General features: G+C 45.4%; 1 protein-coding gene across 1 annotated transcript; it reads left to right on the forward strand.

Annotated features, from left to right (window-relative positions):
- The first annotated feature begins 248 nt into the window (after positions 1-248).
- On the forward strand, positions 249-10,181 carry LOC149326639 (achaete-scute homolog 1b-like). The gene is made up of 2 exons (XM_089563094.1): positions 249-889; positions 9,396-10,181. The coding sequence occupies exon 1, from the start codon at positions 273-275 to the stop codon at positions 822-824; it is 552 nt and encodes a 183-aa protein (XP_089419220.1). The 5' UTR covers positions 249-272; the 3' UTR covers positions 825-889; positions 9,396-10,181.
- Positions 10,182-23,558: the final 13,377 nt, after the last annotated feature.

Here is a 23,558-nt window from a genome sequence, read left to right on the forward strand (position 1 = left end):
TTCCCAGAGGAGAGCGAGGGAGAGAACGGAGGAGGAGGTGCCATTGTACGCCGTAACCCCGTGAAAGCTGTCGCGTGCGTGCGTAAAACGTGCCCCACAACAAGCGAGGGAGCTGTAATGGCGGGGAAAAAAGATACAGACGCAAGTGAAAGGCAGCGGCACCTCTCTCTCCGGCGCAGCCCCTGGCCCTCCTCTCTCTCAGAGCGAGCGAGTTGCCCCCGCGCGGTCCGATGCTCAGTAAGCGCACAACTGCCTTCGCGGAGAGGGGCGTCATGAAGCCCGACCGGGTCGCTCTCTTCCATCAACACCACCACGCGGACCACCAGTGCCTGAGCGGGGCTGCCGTGTCTCCCTGCGCGGCGGCAGCCGCTCCCTACACGGCGGCCGTGGCTAGACGCAACGAGCGCGAGAGGAACCGCGTGAGGCTCGTCAACCACGGCTTCAACGCCCTGCGCCAGCACGTGCCACAGACGGGCCAGAAGAAGCTGAGCAAGGTGGAGACCCTCAGGTCGGCGGTCGAGTACATTCGGGAACTCCAGGAGCTCCTGGAGCTTACCAGGCGTCAGTCAGGCGTCTCCTCGGACGAGCAGTACGGAGCTCCAAAGGAGAACAGGGTTCCCGCCCTCTGCGGGCGTTACGCGAGCCCTTCGCCCCTCGCTGCCGAGTCTGCCTCGTCGCCCAGCAGCAATGAAAGCAGCATCCTCCACGCTGCTCAGGCAGAAGAGTCCCTCGGGGGAGTCTCCTCCCCCAAGAAGGAAGTGTGCGCCGTCGAAGACGAACAGGAGGTGCTCTGGGAACTCGCGTCTTGGTGGCCTGCGGCGTAGTCCAGCGAGGGTCTCCTCCTTGTTACGGTGTTGTTGATCCACGCCGTGGATACTGACTATGCTGCGTAAGTACGTGTCTGTCCTTCCCTCCTTACAGTCCATCTCTGCACTGTGCTCGCCATCAATGCTAACATCACGTTCGCGACACGCTTGGCCTGTCGGCCTGCGTATCCACGCAAATCGAGACGGTAGAAGGGGGTTGTAGAGCGCCTAGTAGTCGAACTCTGTGCGTATTAGACCTAACCTTCACTTGGAACTCGGAAGAAATAAGGGTGACAACGCCTGTCGAATTCGAAGCAATTTTCGACTCCATAAGACAGGTTGGAAGCGTAAGACTTTATACATTCTTCACTTCCCGTCGAAAAGAGAATTTTTGTTCGTTATACTAAGCGGCTTCCGTCCTGGTGAGCAATTCAGGATTGAGCTTGTAAATAAAAGGTTGCTAGCGCAACAGTGTGTCGAACATTTCTGGCTCGTGATCATTTCCTCCTTTAGTTCAAATGTCATATTTATCCCTGCTGCCAATTTAGAAACAAAGTGATAATGCTGTGACGGCTGCCTCCTAACGGATGCAGGAATTTACTGTGAGCAAGTTATGGGGTAGCTCCATCCTCCAGTTTGAAGTCAAATGCGACCGATAATACAGAAGGAGCTCTTGTATATCATGGATGGCGCTGGAAATAGTTTATTAAGGTGCACAATAGCTTGCGCGGTGAAGTGCTCGCGTCTAAGCAAACATTATTACGTAAGCTTCGCTTTCGTGATTGCACTCAAAGCTGGAATAAGGGTAGAAAAGAAACACCGCCACTTCACTTACAGACTTCAAATAAGCTGTGCTTAGCAATGATTACGAACTCTTCACAGGCTTTTCATCCTTAAAATTCACTGCGTGTGTTGTATTGGCGAAGATAAGAAAACTACTTTGGCGGCATTTTTCCTCGGGACAGCGTTTCCTCACGCGTGTCTTGTCCGTATCGTTCAGCTGCGGAGGAGTGATTGTGTGTCGCAATGTTTCCCTTTCAGCCGACACTCCATGCACTGCATGAGAAATCGGAAAGGTCAGCAAAAGCGAAAGTCCGCCGTACCTAATTGTGCTGCCATAGATCGTTTAGGCACTCCTCCGTATTTCAAACAAGGATGTGCTTGTCACGCCGCGGGACTGTGCCGAAAAAATAATTACTACCTCTGCAGTTCCATGTACTCTGCTGCGCGGCTCATTCCTTTCTAACAGCAAATAATTAATTATTCATCACGTAATTTGCTGTTGAATAAAATTCTACACTGGCCAATCGGTTCGTAATCGTTTGGGAGCTCACAGCGCAACGTTGGACGTGAAGCTACTAAAACCACGGGGTGATAGCCAGCTCTCAAATACCCAAAAACTCGTTCTCAGAAACTTTCCTAGGACAGCCCGACGTAGTGGCACATGCATAAATTACCAACAGTGTGAGAAGAATATCAGGAGACAAAACGAAACAAAACAATGAAGGAAACTCTTTTTCATTCGCTTCCCTCTTCACTTTTTATTGCTTGTTTATGCGTGGACGCTGCCACCTCCGTAGTTAACCATTTTTTTTCTTGCTGAAAATTGCCCTTTGTGTTGAAGTATTCTCATAAAAAGGCACAGGCTCGTTTCGCCAATGATGTTAGCGGTTTCTTTATGATGTTTACTTAACAGCTGCGCAACGGAGAATGTAGGAGAATGCCACAGCAAACGACTGTCAGATCTCTCTCTGCCCTGTCCTTCCCTTCTCATTTTATATTTTTCTAAGCTATTCCTGCGTTCCTATAACCAGCCTGTCGTAACTATCTCACACTCCCTCGTTACATCGGGTATTCTTCAGTGCAAAAACTTTTATGATGAGCACTGCATGGTTTCTATCTTTTTCTTTTGGCCTTTGATTGCGCAGAATTCGAGTTGGACTTCCTTGGAATAAAAGGAGCTCGCGCAGCAATCAGGTTGCAGCACACAGGGAATCAAATGCGCGCTCAGAAGAGCGAGTCAATCCCAAATTTCACGCTTTCAACGCAGCTGCTTGAAGTGGTTCAAAACGGGAGGTGGACGGGCCTGGAGAAGCAGTTTGCAATTGGTCAACTGATTCATATTCTAGCGTTTCGCGTGTACGGAACACAGTGAATCAAAGAATTTTCCTGAAATGAAGCCAAAACACCGTCGAAGGCCAACTAGGGGCATTTCTCATGCAAAAACGCACACCCCGAAGATGTTGAGTCACTGCTGATATATATACACAGTGCTGGCAGGTGGGCGCCTATTGATAGGAATGTAAGCATTATCCTGCGGACAGCAGCACGCATGGGGGCTCTGCAGCACAATGGCTCCTGACGCGTCAGATTGATGTAGAAAAGCAGCATACAATGCCCCGTTACTCCGCAACCTCAGCCACGGGCTACTGATGCTTCCGCCAATGATCCGACGTAGGCAACGGGGCGTGGTGTCAGGAATATCTGTGCCTATATCGTTTATTCAAGATTAAGAGACCAGTTTTTCGTGTAGTCGACAATACTTTGGCTTCATTTTATTCCTTCGAGGGTTAAGATAGCATGTCCGCGACTATAGAAACAGTCACGCAAAGTGCACGGGGTGCAGAGCCAAAAAGGAGGAAATTACCTCAGCGTTGCGTCGCTACCTGGCCACTTGGAATTTATTCCAACGTATGGAGAAGGCATGTCCCCTGAAGCTTGAATTGTGGTGAGTAAGCTACTTCGCTTGACCATGCAAAAATCGTTTTGGTCTCGAGTACCAGCATTTCACGCAATTTTTCCGTAACGGCTCGTGTAGGCTTTGCACGCAGCTGCATTGTCTCTTGGGGCGCGTAGAACTGAAATCGAAAATAGCATGCGCCGGCATCTTGGCGAAAGGCTGCTTTAGAGGGCGCAAAACACTTCTGCGTATTCTCGGTAATTTTCGCAAACTCGTCAACGTGACTGATTCGGCAAAGCGCTCTGTTGAAAAGCCAGGAATTGGAGTCTAGTGCGAATTAACGCTTGTACTTTGGGTGGTAATTAGTCATAGAATATAACATAAAACTACAAACGAAATTTTGCTCCACTCAACGCCCTCAGTAATTGCTCGAAATTTATTTATTTAATATTCACGATGGCCGTCAGCCTTATTTCGACACTCATTTGATTGATGGTTTGGTTTATGGAGGTTTAACGTCTTAAGCTACTCAGGCTATGAGGGACGCCGTAGTGAAGGGCTCCGGAAATTTCGCACCACCTGGTATTCTTTATCTTGCACTGACGTCGCACAGTACATATGTCTTCAGAATTTTGCCTCTGTCGAAATGCTACCGCAGCGGCCGGGATCGAACCCGCGTCCTTTGCGTCAGTCGCCGAGCGCCATAACCACTGAGCCACCGAGGCGGCACTACTTCGGCGATGAGAGTATTATTTGCCGTTGCTTTTTTTTCGCATAATTAAACGGCGCTTAATGATTCCTCATTATTTGTCGCCTGGCGCCTTGGGTAATCGTTTGAAGATTGGATTGTGTTGCCGATGACTATCGCATTGCCATCTAAAATGAAGGATTCATGTAGATGATCGTTTTATTCTGCACATACACCTATAATCCCTTTGCTATAGGTGTAACGTTAACATACAGGAAGCGGGTGGAGTGGGTGAGGGAACAAACGCGGGTTAATGGCATCCTTGTTAAAATCAAGAGGAAGAAATGGGCTTGGGCAGGGCATGTAATGCGAAAGCAAGGTAACCGCTGGTCATTAAGGGTAACGGAGTAGATTCCGAGAGAAGAAAAGCGAAGCACGGCGTGGCAGGAAGTTGGGCGCGGGACGAGATTAAGATGTTCCCGGGAACAGAGTGGCCGCAGCTGGCAAATTCGAGAGGCAAGGAGAGGCCCTTGCCCTGCAGTGGGCGTAGTTAGGCTGATGATGCTGATGAATTCTGTCTTGCTGTCGAGTATATAGTTTTTCCGAAAACGATCCCGTTGTCGTTGCTAATTGGTTTAATATAGTCGTGCTTAGATTAACAGTAACTTACAAACACCTTAACCGACGTACAGTAACCAAACAAATGTGCAAGTTATCAATTTTTTGAAGGCAGATTTCTATTTTCGATTTTTGTGCTGTCTTTACCAGAAGTAACCAAAAACTAAACTTGCTTCCCAGCCGTATGGTGGCTGATAAGCAATCCTCAGGACGAAAAGACCTACAAAGATGAGGATAAGGGTTCTCCTTGTCTTACCAATATTAAGAGCTCAAGGGATGCCAGAAGTCGTACGCTACATGGCTGAGAAAAGAAAAAAATACCGTCGCTTCCTTACTTGTGGCAAAGACGGTACATCGAACATCACTTAAAAAAGTTGTGTTTATGGGTACAACCATGGCAAAAACTTTTAAGGCAGAAAGCCGGGCTATTTGGTGTTTGGAATGAGAGGACATAGTAGTAGCGCTAAAAAACAGGGACGAGGGTAGAACCGTCGTCCCTGTTTTTTAGCGGTACTACTGTGTCCTCTCATAGCAGAAACAAATACCGAACATAGCACGATTTAGTCCAAATGTGTTTTTCTTTCTTAGACAGTCTAGTGAGTCACGATGTAGAAACTACTCCTTTCTGAAGGCAAAAAAAGGTCTTGCGTTTAATTGTTGGTGAACCTTCATGGTTTCCCTTTGAACCGTCGACTCCGCGAGAGGCTTACTGTACATGAACACAAAGTTAAACGCGGCCAGTTAAGGAATGACCTTCCGAGCAGCGACTGTACTAATACAGTGCTGTGACAAAGATTCGAGGATGATTTCGCGGTTGTAATGCATGCATCTCGCGGAAGCTTTAGAGTGGCCATGGAACTTCTATTTCCGGGGTTCATGATGAAAGTGGCGAAAAATGATAAGGAAGAAAAAAAAAGAAGTTGAATAGTCATTTTGCCAACATTTCTCACGTGCACCCTAGTGATTATGTAACTCGCTTGTGTAACTGCATTACTTTGGAACCGACCACGAAACGACTGGCGGCTGAGAGATAACTGGCGGTGCCCCGAAATGGGGAGTCGAGACAGCAACCACGATTTGTGCCATATTTTGCAGAACAGAAATGTCGAAAAATGCAGAGCCTGTAAACGACAGATGTTAGGACGCGACACTTTCGCATTGTGGATCGCTTTCCTGCAAAGACTCAAACGGAAGGAGTTTCCATGCATAACAAAGCACATGCATGAGATAAACACAACAGCGAATATATAAGAGCCGCCACGAATCAAATCGTCCGGGACTTTTTTAAACGCCCCGTAATCTCTCGATTCATAGCGCACAAATTTTTCTCTACTGTTGGATCACGTGACAATCTCTCCTATGTACCTAACTCTTCAGGTCGAAGAGGCGATGCCTCTCGGTCTTCTGCAGGAGAGACCGCCTGCCGCACCCACACGCCGAGAACGCGTCTTCGGCTACGAGTCGCTTGCCTTGTGTTGGCTTCAGTTGTATATATGCCTTAGCGAGGACGCATCCCCGTCATGTTATTTATTTATTTATTTGTACCTCAAAGGCCCCATTGAAGGAGCATTACATGAGGGGGTGGAATATTCAGCAGTATACACTTCTTCGATGGACGATTTGAATGACGATGAGTCGGTCTGATCCACGATGGCGTTTGGCAGGTCATTCCAGTCCCTTCCTGTATCAACGAAAAATGATGACAGATGCGCAGAAGTGCCGGCAGTGGGAGGATAGACGGCCTTCCCGTGGTTTGTGCGATTGGAGATGCGATGTGCGGGGCTGATGATGGATGACAACAGAACTTATGAAACAGACACAGTTTGGAAATTTTTCGGCGGTTCGCTAAGGTTGTGAGATGTGCATTGTTTCAGTTACACTTACATGATAGGAATAGGCTGAGAAAATGAAACGAGCTGAGCGATTTTGTACAGATTCGAGGGTATAAATTTTATTTTGATGAGGGTCCCAGATCGCGCATGCATATTCTAATTTGGGACGAATAAGTGTTAAATAAGCAAGGAATTTCACTGATGGGGATGCTAGTCGCAGGGGTCGTCAAAAATAGCCCTGGACGCGATTTCTTTCGGTAGTAACCTGAGATATATGAAAAGTCCAATTTAGATCAGGTGTCAGATGGATGCCCAAATACTTGTTTGTTGATACTGAAGAGATTTCCGCATTTCCAATTTGATATCTTGAAGATGGTTGTGAATGACGTCGGTGGAATGATAACAGAGATGTTTTTTTTCACACTTTACGACATTAGCCATGTATTACACCAAGTTAGCACGTGCTGAATGTCAGACTGAAGAAGCAAAATGTCAACGCTGTTAGTTATAGGCCGGTATATAACGCAATCATCAGCGAACATGCGAATCTTAGAACATATGTTAACAGCAAATCATTAATATGTATGAGAAAAAGAAGGGGGCCCCAAGACGGTGCCTTGAGGTACTCCAGATACGAGGGGGTACCCAAAAGAAACCGGACTTATTTTTGTTTGAACTTATTTGTTCACATTTTAAGCACAGACCTTCAATCTCCTTCAAAGTATTCCCCACTTGCAATGATACGCTTGTCGAATCTTTCATTCCATTTTTGTAAACATTGTTTAAATTCATCTTTTGTGATGCTTGACAGTGCCTCCGTCGTTTTTTTCTTCACCTCAGCAACATCAGCGAAACGCTTTCCATTCACCTATTTTTTCATTCTAGGAAACAAAGAAAGTAGCACGGGGCAAGGTCAAGAGAGTATGAGGGTTGAGGAATAGGGGTCATGCCATTTTTGGTCCAAAATTGTCGTAGAGACAGGGCTGTGTGAGCAGGGGCATTGCCATGATGGAAAAACCAGTCACTCGACCGCCACAAATGTGGCCGCTTCCACCGCACACTGTTGCCCAGTCTTTTCAAAGCATCCAAGAAGAAAGCCTGGCTAACTGTCTGACCCTGCGGAACGAATTCTCAATGGACGACACCTCTCACGTCGAAAAAACAAATCAGCATTGTTTTGAGGTTTGGTTTTACCTGACGAGCTTTCTTGAGGCGAGGTGAATTTGAAGTTTTCCATTGGCATGATTGTTGCTTTGATTCAGGATTCGATTCAGGAACACTTGAGTTGTCCCCATAGCATCGTCCTTATACGTCTTTCTTAATATTTCAAGAGTTTCCATTTTTTCCGAGCAAAAATCAGAATTTTACCGGCGCACGCTGTTCACGAAAATCAGCCATTGCAAAAACGACGTTCACACAAAACAGTCGTCACTCTAAAACTCTGCCTAAACTAGTCTGACCTCCTTCAACGACGGCACTCGGCTTACTGACTCTGGAATGTTCGTTCTATGCGCTCCTAGTGGCAAAACGCGATACCACAGAAGCTTTGCCGACCAAAAAATTTAGTCCGCTTTCTTTTGGGTACCCCCTCGTATAACAGATGAATAAGAAGATCAAGATTTATTAGCAAAAACAAATTTCTGTCCATTAGTGAGAAAGGTGCATATCCAATTAAAAACAAGTTTGTTAAGATTGAGATGGGAAAGCTCCAGGAATAGTCGTTTATGAGGGACACTGTCAAAAGCTTTTCAAAATCGAGGAAGAGGGCGTTAATAGGAATGTTATGGTGAATGCTAGAGCTTAGGTCGTTAATAAAAAGGGCTAATTGTGTTTCGCAAGATAAGCCTTTTAGGAAGCTATGCTGGTTAGGGTGGAAAAAGTTGACGGACACTACGAGTTTTATAATTTCAGAGAAAATTGTATGTGCCATTCGTTTAGAAGTGATACACGTGATAGATATTGGTCGATAATTATGGGGAGAAGATGAAAGCCCTTTTTTGGGGACTGGGATGACCTTGCCTATTTTCCAGTCATGTGGTATGATGGCTGATGTACATTGGTGATTGGTGAAAGATGTGAGGCAATATTGTGCTAGTAGCATGTTTTGTATTTTTTAACACTTTAGTATTAATTCCGTCAACACCAGTTGAGGAAGTTAACATAACACTACCCTGAAAAATTCGTCTGATCAAAATAATCTCCCACGTCACTGCAGGGGTTGTAAAAACTGTGTGCCGGCTTTTAGCGACACTTCAGTAATCGGAAAAGGAAAAAACAGGGAGGAGAGGAAAATCCTTGAGGCCTACCATATTATGTTGCAAGGCAGTGACACATGCGTCACTGCGCCGTGCTTGCATCTCACTAGCAAGGAAGTTAATTTCCTAAGCAGAAGCGTGCGCGTGCAAGTTCGATAGGCAAAACATCTGTCTTTTGTGTTGGAGCGTGTATCCACTCATTGGTGACTTGCCACATATGTATTTGTTTGTTTTTAAGTGTGTCTGATACACATGCGTCTTCTGGTGACCTAGGTTGGCCGTTTCTCGATTAAACTTCAGTTGTTAGTCCAGCGTAGTCCTGTGTCCTTCTTCTCCTGGTGTCTCGTACTTTCGCTGGTGGAGTTATGTGTAATTAATCATCCTGGCGCATTGTCGTGACTACGCCAACGCTGTGGAAACGGGAAACGTGCTATGTACAGATGTCGCTGTAAAGTGTTCGATGTAACTATTTGCTTTTTCTCTGGCTAACCACCACCGATTCCCCTCTGTTTCCAGCTGGCTTCCCGGAGGCATCAGGCTCAAGAAGCGAGTGCACCAGTGGGCGGCATCTACCCCAATGGGCGACATCCTGCTGCGGTCAGATGCTTCATGAAGTCTGTGAAAGAACTATCGCTCGCGTCACTAGTTTCCCATTGTGTGTGGCCAATTCGAAGAAGTTCTTTAGGCTGGTGATCATGCTACCAGTGCTCTCACGCAAGGCGCTCCCTCAAGATTACTCGAAAAGCAAAATGGTTGTGATGTCGCGCTCAACTCCGCCCCTTTCGCCAACCGTGTTAGCAGCATTTCGCGCGCTGTGCACAGCTTGCTCTGTGTCCGCGTCACTTTAAGAAGGACAGGTGTACATAGACCTTTCATGTTCCAGTATTTATACGTATGCATATTTTTGACGCAGTTTATTTTACTACCTCAGAGTGCCATATGACAGCTTATACAATTGTTGATTCTCAGGAAGGGACCAAGTGGAAGGTATGAGTCTTCTCTTGAAAAGGACCTCACCGCGATGTATACATATTTTGTTCTGTTCAGCAAATCTGTTGTTAATAAAAGTATTCTCAATTTTATGAATATTGTTCAATCCATAAGTGATCATGTGCTTTAGTTCGTTCAGTTAACATAATATTGCTCGGTTCGAGCGGCTGAACGCAGGGGCAGGTTTGGGATGGAGAAGCTGTCAACACCGCTTCCTTAACACCAGAAGTTTTACACAGGAGAACCGCAGTAAATCACAATTTTTTCACAAAATAAGTCTAAGTAATCAATTATTCAATCCAGACCGCTCCCCCCTCCTCCCTAAGTTTAGAGAAGTTACCCATAAATCATCCCCTAGCTGAGTGAGAGTGGTCACGGAGGCGCTGTGAGCTGAAATATTACCTTCGAAACATCATGAAATAGAGGCCATTATGGACTTGTGACATTAACAGGAACGTTGTCATTGGAAGAGTTTGGCCCACAGTAGATTTTATGAACAGCAGCTACGAGCCAGTTCTGAAGAGTAGTCGAGCCGTGAGACAGTGCAGCGCAGCAGTCTTGTGCAGCAGATTTGAAATGGCAACAAGTTGAAGACAAGCTTTCTATAGAGATCACCAACAACATTCTGGGAAATGAAATCAATTCAGTTGAAAACAATGCTTGCGCAACTGTTTCATGCAGAAGGGTCTCACTGGCAGCCAGTTAGAACAGTGCTCCTCAGCACGTGTGCCGTGCTTTCTAGAACATCTGTGACTGTACAATAGAATCGTAATTCATTGTCAGTGTTGCCGTGCGAACAACAGTTTCCAATAGCACTGTTTCTGACGGTTAAAACGTTACGCACAGCAAACTTTTAATATGCACGAAGAACATTCAGCACTAAGCTTGGACAATGTCAGAGTAACAACCGGTGCACCACTGAAACTGAAGTCTAAAAATGATTCCAACTTTCTAGTAGAAGTGTGTTCCCGCACGGGAAAAAACTCCCCTCTTGCCACGCTGGATTGGAATCTACACAGACGCAAATTGAAAGGTCGGACGTCCGTTTCGGGGTTGTTGGTGAAGTGATACTGGCTGGGTGGCCAGAAACGCCCAGGCGCCAGTCTGTCAATCTCGTTCTCTTGTCATTGTGTGTTCCGCACCGCGCAGTCGGTATGAATGAAATAAGAGCCAAGTGTGACGCCTCTCATTCATTTTCTCAATGGCTACCTCCGTTGACTGCCGCATTTTGCAGAAAACCTTCGCACAAAAGAGTAAGTAAACGATCGGGGTTTCCACGACCCTTTGCGCATAACCATGCCTCTAGAACTTTCAGCACTGTAACCTGCTCCACCAGGCTCGATACCCCCGCGTCACAGCCCATGCTGCTTGAAAACCTTCACCAGTTTATACACACTTCCTACAAAGTGATTGCACACTAGTCGGGCATCCAGTTCTCAACAATCGGCCCCTCCAGATGCCGTGATGGCCATTCAGCGCGGCCTGCTCTTCCTAGTGGAGATCGCTTACAACTTTTAAGGCAGAAAGCTGGGCTAGTTGGTGTTTGGATCGAGAGGACATAGTAGTAGCGCTTAAAAAACAAGGACGACAGGGTAGACAAAGAAAACACAGGCCTGTGTTGTCTTTGTCTGCCCTGTCGTCCTTGTTTTTTAGCGCTACTACTATGTCCTCTTACTCGCTTTCAGCTGCCGGTGTAGGAATTTCGCGTGGTGTCAAAATCAGGCTCTTTTCCGCGTTCCTTGCGAGACGCCTGAATAGAGCAGAACACGGCAACAATTTAGGACATTAGGACCGTAATGTTGAAACAATGAACGATCGTCTCACAGATATCATGACGGAGTAGAGGAGGAGGAGAAGGAATAAGAGGAAAAGCAGGGAGATTAACCGCAAGAATAATCGCTTTGCTAGTCTACACAGGGGGAAAGGGATGAGGGGATAAAAAAAGAAAGAGAAAAGAAAGTAACAGAAAACTGAAGTCACTATGAAAAGCCAGCGCACGTTATAGTCCTGGCCTATCATGCAGGCCAGAAGTTCGCAAGAAGCGGAGCAGTGCGTTGGAGGCTTTCCCCGCCGACGATCGCCCCGGCCAGTGGCCGAGAATCTTCATTTCCGTCAGTCGGCGTGGATCCAGACGCTCCAGCGCACGGCTGAGACACTGCCTTGCGGCGCTCTAGGCAGGGCAGTCACCGAGAATGTGGGATATAGTCTCGTCATACGGAGTGCGCTGTAGAAGAAGGTGGTAGGATGGTTCGACAGGATACCGGGAAGCTATCTCAGGAGAGTAAAAATCTCATTAAGACAGAAGAGAACTAGTACTGCAATTGAGGTAAATAAATAAGCGTTAGGTAGCCGAAATCAGGAATTTTGACATGGAGAAAATCGAGCATGCTCTAAAGAGCGGAGGTAGCACAAAAGCAGTGAAGAGAAAACTAGGCATACGTAAAAAAACAGATGTATGCGATAAGACACAATGAGGGCAATGCCATTAGCAATATGGATGCGATAGAGAAAACAGCCGAAGAGTTTTACACACATCTAGAGAGTAGCGATTCTAATCAGAATGTTACTGATACAGGCAGTAGAACACAGCAATGGGACATCCCGCCATTAACGAAGGAGGAAGTAAAAAAAAAGCCTTAGGAGCAATGAAAAAGGGGAAAGCAGCTGGTGAGGATCAAATAACAGCAGATTTGTTGAAGAATGGAGAAGAGATTGCTCTCGAAAAACTAGCCTCCCTGTATAAGCAATGCCTTGGCCTCCCAAAGGGTTCCTCTGCATCAGGAACAGTGGCGGAGGCAGGATTAGGCAATCACTAGAGGTGATTGCCTAACTCAAAGCAACTCTGGCTTTGGCCAAGCAGTGCAGCTCCTGCCCCTCAACTATTAATCAGCCACAGAAACTACTACCTCTGGCCTTTCCTCCATGGACACTCTCTCCTCTGAAGGTGAAGAATTTTGTTTGAAGCAGAAGAAGAAGAAAGGTGAAGAAGAAGTTTGAAGGTGAAGAAGAAGTTTGAAGAAGAGCTGCATGCCACAGGCAGCGCTTCTGCAAGCTACTCTTGCCAACTTAACCGAAGAATATACGCTGCACACCCATATCTTCACCGATGGTTCAACTGCTAAAGAAACCCCTTCTTGTGGCCTCTATGTGCCCTCAACAGGCCATGCCCTTTCTAACCGGCTGCAGCGGAGGACATCCTCTATGACAGTTGAGCTTCACGGCATTAAGGAAGCTGTTTCTTACATCCTGCGCCGAACCGCCGGCCGTTGGGTTATCTTCACCGATTCAAAAGCATCTCTGCGGATCCTGGCCAACCTGCTGAAGAAAACGAATCACCAGCCAGTTTTCTTGGACATCCGGTATCTACATCATTTAGCTGCTCCCGCAGGCCACTACATAACATTTCAGTGGGCACCTGCTCACTGTGGCTTTCTGGCTAATGAAAAAGCAGATGAAGCGACCCGTAAGGGCCATCAGCATCGGAGATACATTCGAACTTTTTTCACGAAATCTGATGCGTCCCAAATGGCTAAAAGATTTGCTTCCGAAGAAACGTATCGGCTTTGGAGTTTGCCGACACATCAGTACCAATTTCCTCACTCAATCGACCCACATCTTAGATCAAGACTCTAACCCAGAATTCCTCGCAATCTGGAAACACTTTATCACCGACTTTGTCTGAATGCTGCATATACAAACGGCTTGCGATACTCTTTTGGACAAATGAACTGTCCGCATTGTGTCAAATGTGCCTCGATAAACACTGTGGAACATATCCTGCTTGAGTGCCCTGCGCATGCTAACGAGCGTGCGTACTATGAACACTGCATGCAGAAGCTCTGCCCAGTGCCCCTAACAATGGACAAAGTTTTAGGTCCCTTAGCCTGCCTTAGGCAACAGAGACTTGCAATGAACTTTCTATTTACATATTTAAAAGATATTGGACATCTCGATAAGCTCTAAATTCACTTGCACGTTACCTTCATGCATTCTTCATGAAGTGAACTTCGTCAGCCCATTTATCGGACTATGCACTCCATCATTCCATCGGTTACATCAATACTCGCCGTTGCATCCTTGGTACCCATTTCATGTCTGCATTCTATCTTCGTTGTTTTTTTACCTTTTCCAAACTGCTCTCCTTCTGTCTTTATCTCCCAAATTCCCCTCATCACTTAGAGTAGCATGCCAGCGATTTTTAAACACCGGCTAAATTCCCTGTATTCCATTAAAGATTACATTATTCCTGTATTCCATTATTCCTGTATTCCTCTCTCTCTCTCTCTCTAAGGTAATCGCTAATAGGGTCGGGACAACCTTAAACTTCAATCAACCAAATGATCAAGCAGGATTTCGTATAGGATAATCGACAATAGACCACATTCACGCTATCAATCAGGTGATTGAGAAATGCGCTGAATATAACCAGCCCCTATATAGGCTGTCCATTGCTAACGAGAAAGAATTCGACTCAGTAGAAACCTCAGCAGTCATGCAGGAATTGCGGAATCATGGTGGACAAGAGTGTTATGTGAAAATATTAGAAGCCATTTATAACGATTGCACAGCTACCATAGTTCTCTATAAAGTCAGCAATAAAATTCCAATAAAGAAAGGTGTCAGGCAGGGAGACAAGATCTCGCCTATGCTATTCACCGCCTGTTTACAGGAGGTATTCCGGGGCCTGAAATGGGAACAGTTGGGGATAAGAGTTAATGGAGAATACCTTAGTAATCTGTGATTCGCTGATGACATTGCCTTACTAAGTCCCTCAGGACATGAACTGCAAAGCATGATCAATGAATTAGACGGGCAGAGCAGAAAGGTGAGGCTAAAAATTAACATGCAGAAAACCAAAGTAATGTTCAACCGGCTAGGAAGGGAACTGCAGTTCACAATTGTTAGCCAGATGCTGGAAGTACTAAGAGAATATGTCTACTTAGAGCAGGTAGTGACAGCTGATCCGCATCATGAGAGGGAAATAACTAGAAGAATAAGAATGGGGTGGAGCGCATATGGCAGGTTCTCTCAGATCATGAATAGCAGTTTACTAATACCCCTCAAGAGAAAAGTATACAAGAGCTGTATCTTACCGATACTCACCAATGGGGCAAAAACGGGGAAAGAGAGAGAGAGAGAGAAAACTTGACGGAAATGCATGGAGGGTAACCAGGCGATGCCCAGTAGGCTACCCTACACTTGGGGAGGGGAACAAAGGGGAAAAAAGAAAAAAGGGTGGCAATGAAATGAGTTTTTCAAGTGTTCATGGACCACTATGTCATGCGGACAGAGGGCGCGCCCTAAAAACTTAAGGATTGTAGACGGGAATACAACCGCTAGTCCTTTAAGGATCTCAGGAGCGCTTTCACCGCTTTTCTTTGTGAGGAAGGGCTGTCCAAGGCCCCAGAACCTGGGACTCTGTTTGAGGACGCGAGTCCTAGAGGTAGAGAGTAGCAGTCAGGAAACCGCACTCTCCCTCAAAATGCGGGCAGTCACAAAGGAGGTGTCCGATTGTTTCATCGCAACCGCACTGGTCACACGCTGGAGAGTCTGCCATTGCAATTAGATTGCAGTAAGCGTTTGTGAACGCCACTCCGAGACACAGGCGGCACAACAGCGTAGTATCACCGCGTGGGAGGACCAAAGGTATAAGAAGTTGAAGCAAAGAGGTCGAAGTGGTGCGAGCGGGGTGTCCAACTTCCAGGGGTAGACCACGACTGTACTGTCACATTTCCGGCGAGCTGTTGAAGGTGCCTTGCTGCGTCAGCTCTTTTTAGTGGTATGCGGACAGTGTTGGTTGTATCGTGAGCCGATCGAGCATCTTCGTCAGCTAAGGCGTTGCAAACAACGTCGCCATGGCCTGGTACCCACTGAAAGATGATTTCGTGATCCTGTTCGATTGCCTGGTGGTGCAGATATCGTTTCTCCTCTACATGTTGCTCATGGTCGCTATGCCTCATGGCAGATTGAAAACATTGTAGGGCAGCTTTTGAATCACAAAAGCCAGCCCATTTTTGAGGCGATTGTCGTGAGATAAACTTTACCACCGCAAGGAGTGCTGCCAATTCTGATCCAGTAGAGGTAGTCCCATGTGAAATTTGTTGGCGAATTTGAACCTGCCACGCAGGAACGACCACGGCGCAAGCAGAACTAGTAGAAGTTACTGAGAAACGTGGAGACTATCAGCGAAGGTTCAGCTTAAGTTAAGGACAACGCAGCAAGCTATGGAAAGAAAAATGATCGTTTAACGTTAAGCGATGGGAAGCGGGCGTAGTGGGTAAGAGAACAAACGCGGGTTACTGACATCCTAGTCTAAATCAAGATGAAGAAGTTGGCCTGGGCAGGTCATGTAATGCGAAGACAAAATAACTGCTGGTCCTTAAGGGTAACGAAGCGGATGCCAAGAGAAGGCAAGTGTAGCAGACGCAGCAGAAAGTTAGGCGGGCGGATGAGATTAAGAAGTTTGCGGGGATACAGTGTCCGCAAATGCCGAAGAAGAGGGTTAATTGGAGGGACATGGGAGAGGCCTTTGCCCTGCAGTGGGCGTAGTAAGACTGATAGTGATGATGGTGATGTTGATGATGGTTGGTGTTGAATTGGTGTTGTATCCATAATAATTTTGCTATTCATTCATGATGTTCCCGTTGACCAGATGACACGTTGCTATGAGCGATGGGGACGACACTCGCTGGTCAACGGCCGGAGACTAGAGGAACCAGGCCACCAACCGCACCAGGCGTGGTTTTGTGCCTGCCCCAGGCGAGCCCTCCGCCGGCCTCACTTCCGTCCTACGCGACCGTATCGTTGGGCTGCTGCTAACCAACCCTCTGGCTCTCTTCGTAACGCGCGTTCAGTCCAGTTCGCTCCGAATATCGGTTCAAACTAATGAGTGGCCTTCGTGCATCTTCCCAGTCAAAAAGCACAACAGGATTACAACAGAAAATTTCTGTTGTGTCGTCTGTCTGTGTTCTGTCATGTTTTTGGCATGTCGTATGTGTTGTCTGTCCTGTTTTCTGTCTTGTTGTCCTGTAGTCTGTCTTGTTGTCCTGTAGCCTGCCTTGTTGGCCATCTTGTGTCTTGTTTGCTGTACCCATTATTGTTCTTGAAGCAATTTTGCTGCATACACATGGGTAACTGCTCAGCAGTCAGCTCAGTGCATGCATCCTACCGCAATGCAGTGCCAAAACACAGTAAAAGATTGCTTTATTGAGTGAATGTTACCACTGACGATTTGCAATATTCTCAGCCTACTCATGGTTGCTGGCACAAATAGCACGCAACTTGGTGGCTTGCTCAACTTCCACGCAACCATTGGTTGCTTGGAAGAGAAAAAAAAATTGAGGAATCAGTGAGAGATAACAAATTTGATATGCATTGCAGTGTTTCAATGACTAAAAAAAAACAGCATTCGCAGTAAGCACAGCCTTATTTCTCACTAGCTTTCTACAGTAGTAAACATTATTTACGAAGACCTCGTTAACAATGATTTGGTCACAGTCCCAGAACGACTGTGTATAGTTCTATGGTGTCAAATGCTTGTTAGCCCCGAGCCGCGGGCCTTGCGCCAGTTAACGCAGACAGCCTCGAAGGGCAATCACAGTCCGAGCATTGAGCCCTAGATACTCAGAAGCTTGCTGGTCCTTTGGGAGAAGTATTGGCTGGGTGGCCCAGTAACAAACAGTCATTCCAGTTGCCTTCGTTCATTAAAGAAAGCTCATCCACCATTCTGACTTCAAAGCACCCATACAAAATGCGCACCTACCTTCAAACAGGGCGGAACAATTATGGGTAAATTATGGGTAAATTATGGTTAAATTATGGGTAAAACTATTGCAATGAAATACCAGTCAGTACCTGTCGTTTCAAATTAAATATAAAATTATAGGTGACTCGACAAACAATAACAAGGAATACACAGGAATTAAAATAACCAACATTTGTTAAAAATATACCACAGAAGAAATACGAGACATCCACTACTCTCCAATAGTTCAAGACCTTTGTGCGCCAGCAAACTACACTTTCTTTCAGGCACACCTGTACACAGAAGTTGTGGGAGAAACCAGGTTTTACCGAAAAACAAAAAGTCCTATACATTGCATCCCAAGCCCAGAAGAGTGCACGTAAAAAAGACTGTAGCCTCTTCCATAGGCAAAGCTGAATGGTGGGCCTGATGGTATGGCATGCTGACGAATTTTTTACCGGCCAAAATCGCATACAAAAGACCCAACCACACAGGACAAGGGCTGGTAAAAGCCCTCGTCCTGTGTGGTTCTCTGTGGTGTATACGTCTTCTTTGGCTGGTAAAAAAAATTCTTCCGTAAATCTCCAGTTGCCTCTGTCCTCTACAAAGTGCAGGATCCCTCTCCGCTACTAGTCAAATTTCTGTAAAGCGAAAATAACAACAAAATAACAATAAAACTCAATGAACACCGAAGGTACTCAGCAGGCCGCGTCAACACGTGAATCGGAACCCTTGAAACAGCCGTTACTGGGCAACTATGCCCATAAAAAGGCGCTCCTTATCAGACCGCAGGTGGCCAGCTGACGCACCTCTCTCTAAGGTTTGCAATTTCGCTACCTTCAACTATCTCCCTCGCGGTCTTCGCAGCGCACCTGCGCACATCTGTGGTCTGCTTATAGAAAGGCCCGCCCCCTTTCACTGCTAGCAGTGCGTAGTAAGCTGTTTACAGTCGATCCGAGTAACGTTCTTGTGTTCCCTGAGCCTCTAAACAGCCTCTGTCAGTTTGGCCGATTGTTTGGTCTGTCAGTTTGGTCAGTTTGGCAACGAAACTGAGCAGGCCACTATCTTCGGACGCTACAAACCGACCGTGCTGCCTAAACCACAGTTCCCACCCTCGCGGACGGTGGAATTCAACTTCTCGCACATTTTGAAAGCGACGGTGCTAAAGCTTCCGTTGTACAGAAAATCCAGCGACGTCGTCGGGGTTGTAGGCGAAAAATCCCCCGAGGAAGCACCCTATGTGGGGCAGCCAGGTCAGGTGAAATTATGGCGTCATCAGAACCTGCATAGCGGATTGTGAGCAAACTCACCGCCGTGTAACGTGGCGGTCAAATTAATGATTAGTCGCAGGACGCCGCTCGGAAGGAACAACCTGAGTTTTGCATGCCCCAGCGGTGGACGCACTCGCCATCGCAGGGCAATGGCGCATCGCTTAACCGCCGCACCGTGCACAGCGCCAGGATTGGTGTGAGGACTTCTAGTGATCTATGAATGTAAAAGAGGGAGTGGCCTATTCTTAATATATGGGCATTAATACATTATCGCTACCGCGTTACATCCTTAAGGCGCTTTAGATGTTTCCCCTCCGTTCTTGGTAACTTTTCCGGTGCCGAAAGTACCTCTACCACACCAGCTTGTATATCTGTGTTTCTGAGGTTGCGAGGAATAGATTGCAACTACGAAATTAGCGGCACTTTTCTTCTCTCAGATGAGCCATCTGCGTTTGTGTTGGAACCTAGCTATTTTAGATACCCCCAATCATGCCTTCAGCCACAGAAAACAAAAGCGTGCAAGGGAAGCCTGATCTTTTCTGCCGGTTCTTCCCGTTACAAAATGTCGATTCAATGCGGAGCTTGCATAATTTTTTTAAGGCACTGCTGAGAAATAACCAGACAATGCCTCGTTCCATTAACTTCGAGTGGGCTGATTTTTTCCCCTGGATCATAGGATTAAGAGACTTGAATTCCTAAAAAAAATAGAGGCCTATGACTTAATATATGGATTAAAAAAATGTTAAGTTATATTAAAAAAATAGAGGCCTATGATTTTATGAAGTTGTTAACAGGGATTTCGTGATTCAGGACTGGGGGTTAAAGACAGTCCATTAACACAGACATGGTATCAATTATGTATGAGTCAGTGCGCAGACTAGACCCATCTGACACAAAAAAAAAAGCATTGAAACAGCGCTGACGGACGGGACGGAAAAAGAAGAGAGAGACGCATACCCGTCTGTGAGCGCTGTTACGTCGTAACATTCAACATGAACCAACCAGCCCGTCTCAGCCCTCTCCTTGAATAAAAAAGGTAGACGTCAGTATATCTAAAAAACACCAACTGTCTTCGACTCCCCACAACGGTGGCTTTTTGCGGTCTTCCTCTCTCTCCCTGTTCGCTTTTGCGCGCTGTGGTCAAACAGGCATGTGCGACTAAATGGCCCACCAATTCGTCCCGGGCAAATTGTGCACGTGTAGTACGGGGCGCGTGTCCTACTCTACCCGGGAAGAAGGAGGTAAACGGGAGCTGTTCTGGAATCTGGACCGCCAGCTGGGCCTCTGAGGGACGCGGTATCTCGCTTGGTGTCTGACAGACATCTGAGTGGCATGCCTTTCAGTCGAGACACATTGGCTTTTCTTCCATTCGCCTCTAGAAAAGGCAAGCAATTCCGGAGAAATTCGTTCAAAGCTTAATATTCGCCGAGTCCTGAAGTCGTTGTCGCCGGCTGTAAATGACTTGCTAAGCTTGAACATTACGGATTCCGTGGAATACCTCTTGCCCTTTTACAATCATATCTGTCCGCGAGACAACAAAGCGTTTCACTAAAAGAGGAGTCGTCAGCTCTACGCAATATATCTTGTGGAGTGCCCCAAGGTAGTATATTAGGACCCATTCTTTTTACTATCTATATAAATGACATAGTAACAATAAGCAACCAGGCATTCTTTGTAGTCTATGCCGATGACACAAGTTTCTTTATTCAGTCAGAGGACATTAGTGAATTATCGTCTTTAGGTAATATTACATTTAGTAAACTGTTAGAATGGGGTAAAGTAAATTCATTAGAAATAAATACGAAAAAAACCAAGGCTGTCCTATTTCGACCTGTGCAAAAAATTCTTGATTACAGTATTTGTTTAAAGATAGGCCAAGAAAAAATAGATACTGTACATGAGGTGAAAACCTTAGGTGTAGTATTTAATGAACATCTAAATTGGGATGCACATGTAACAAATGTGCTTCGCAACTTGGCCAAGGCCTGTGGTGTTCTGTGCAGACTTCGTTACATTGTCCCACCTAAGATAAAGCTAATGTTATATAATGCCTTATTTACCCCACACATCAATTACTGTAGCCTTGTTTGGGCAACGACATCAAAGGCGAACATACACCGGCTATTTTTAATGCAGAAGAAAGCAATCCGTCACATTGCAGGCTTACCGTATGATGGCCATACAACAGAGCTTTTCTCAACATATAATATAGTCCCTGCTGTACATCTGTACAATTTAAACTTAAGTATGAAGTATAAAATCTCGTTGGCAAAATCCAATACATGCTTTCTCTCGCTGTGCAATCTTAGACAATCTTTGGATGTTCCTTACAACATAAGACACAGAAACATTTGGCTAGTCCCCTTTTCGCGCACAAATAACGGTTTTAATAGATTGGAACATCGCTTGCCAGTATTATTAAACACACTTCAAGACACAGACATGGACATACGAACATCGTCAAGACCCGCACTCGTTAAATATTTTAGGAATTTAACTGTATGAAGCAATAGATTAAGGACTGGCATTTCCATGTTGTAATTAGAGAAACATTTCTGCATGAATACATTTGTCTGTGTTTCAGATTTCATTTTTGAAGTATGTACATGTTGTATAAATTTTTGTGTATAGAGTTTATATATATATATGTATATATATATATGTATATATATATGTGTATATATGTGTATATGTGTGTATATATATGTATATATGTGTATATATATGTATATATATAATGTGTGTGTGTTGACTCGGTATAATGCTTTCTGGTGTACGCGCGTAAAATATTATTTGATCGTATTTTGTGCTGTAGTGCAAGAATTTCTGCAGAAACTAATCTAATCATTGTGTGTAATTTTTTGTGTGATTTTAAACCCCTGTACGCTGCCATCAAAGGGGGCAAGGGCCTTAGTCAAGCTGCTTAACTAGCAGCTTTTAGTCCTTGCCCTCACATTTTTTCTGTACCAGGATAAATGTGGAATAAATGAATGTGAAAGTTGACTTTCACACCAATCCTCGGTTGTTTGACTTGGATGACAGTAAACGCGTTTGTAGAGCGAAAATGGAACAAAACAGCAAAACGGTCGTTTTCAAGGCTGGCTATGTGACGAATATCTTGAGGTGCATAGCTGCATTAAGAAAATCATACAAGCACAGAGGAGTAGAAAATGGCCGACAGGAGCCGATGGCTGCCTGTGCTCCGTAGTTCAGATATATATCAAGTGGAACTAACACAACCATTTTCAGATCATCATGGTAGCTGATTAATATCTGGTTGTGTGCTAGTCGCTTACTCATCTTGAGCATTTCACCAGCTCGAGAAGGCGATGACGGTAAAAACAGCGACATATTGTAACGCAAAGAAGTGCGGAAATACAAAAGCAATGCTATTAACGGAGAGATAAAAATTTCGAACAGTGAAGAGTGTTGAATGAGTCAATCCTGCTTCAGAGTGCGTTTCGTTTTTGCCGCTGAACCTGCTGCTTCAGTAGCCGCCATGACTGCAATTAGGAACGTGTTCTGTGCACAGTGCGGTCGCTCAGGCAGAGAGGTTGAAGTTGAAGTTGTTGAAGTTTATTTGTCGCTCTTAGTGGTACAAGTATCACTGGGAGAGAGAGGACGCAGGGAAAAAAGCTGCTTGAATGCAGCTTGAGAGGCACCCTGCGCCCACACTGCTGAGGCAATGTATTGCCGCAGTTGTTAGCTTACAAGACAGCTACAAGTGAGGCACCCGAAAAAAATAAATAAAGTATCAACATGAACGGAATATTTACAGTGGCACTTCAACATTAGTATCACAATCACAACAAGAAGCGTCATAAATACTCAAAAACCAAAAGCATCACATCAACCAGGTGTACAACATAAGCATAATTCACACGTGTTACAGCTTTAGTCACAGTTCAGAACAAGTTGTAATTAAAAGTCTTCAAAAAGATACAAAATGGTTTTTAGGCTCTTTACCGTGATGTATTTTAGCGATATGTTGTTATTTTCTAAAATGTTTAGGTATTTTGACAGAATAAAAGATAAAGATTGGATACCGTATTTGGTCCGACAAAGAGGCAATGGCCAAGGAAAATGAGAGCGGGTATTGTAGACGGTTGAATAGCGAGACATTTTTAGAAGCGAGAGAGTGGTTTCATTGTTAGTAAAAACCGCAGTTTTGTACATTGATAGCAATCTCAAAGGAAACAAAGAAGTGAACTTTAGAATGCCAAATTTAATGAAGTATGGATGTGTGTGGGTCTGCCACGATACGTTTGCTATGAGTCTAATTGCCCGCTTTTGTACTGTTATTAGTTTGGATATGTTGTGCTGGGTCGTCGTTCCCCAAACTGTGAGACAGTAAGTCAGTGATGGGAGAAAGAATGCTTGATAAATGAGGACCTTTACTCGAGACGGAAGTGTGTCTCTATGTTGGCAAATAAGACCGTTGAAGCGATTCAGTTTTTTCCGAACATGATTGACCTGTTCGTCCCAGGTGAGACACTCTGAGAAGATAACTCCTAAGCATTTGATGTTTTTCACGATTCCAATTGTTTTGCCTCCTAATGATAGGGTGAAATTGGTGTGAACAGTTTTGTTTCTTGTTCGGTATAAGACGGCCTTCGTTTTTTCAGAATTAACTTTTAGATGATTATTTCTTGACCACTCGTGAAGATATTCCAG

The sequence above is a fragment of the Amblyomma mixtum genome, chromosome 10 (genome assembly GCF_055824585.1).
Source record: "Amblyomma mixtum isolate Tamu chromosome 10, ASM5582458v1, whole genome shotgun sequence".
Classification (NCBI taxonomy): Eukaryota; Metazoa; Arthropoda; class Arachnida; order Ixodida; family Ixodidae; genus Amblyomma; species Amblyomma mixtum.

What these genes read in the sequence shown, in the direction of transcription:
- LOC149326639 (XM_089563094.1), top strand. Translation starts at nt 273, where the DNA reads ATGAAGCCCGACCGGGTCGCTCTCTTCCATCAACACCACCACGCGGAC.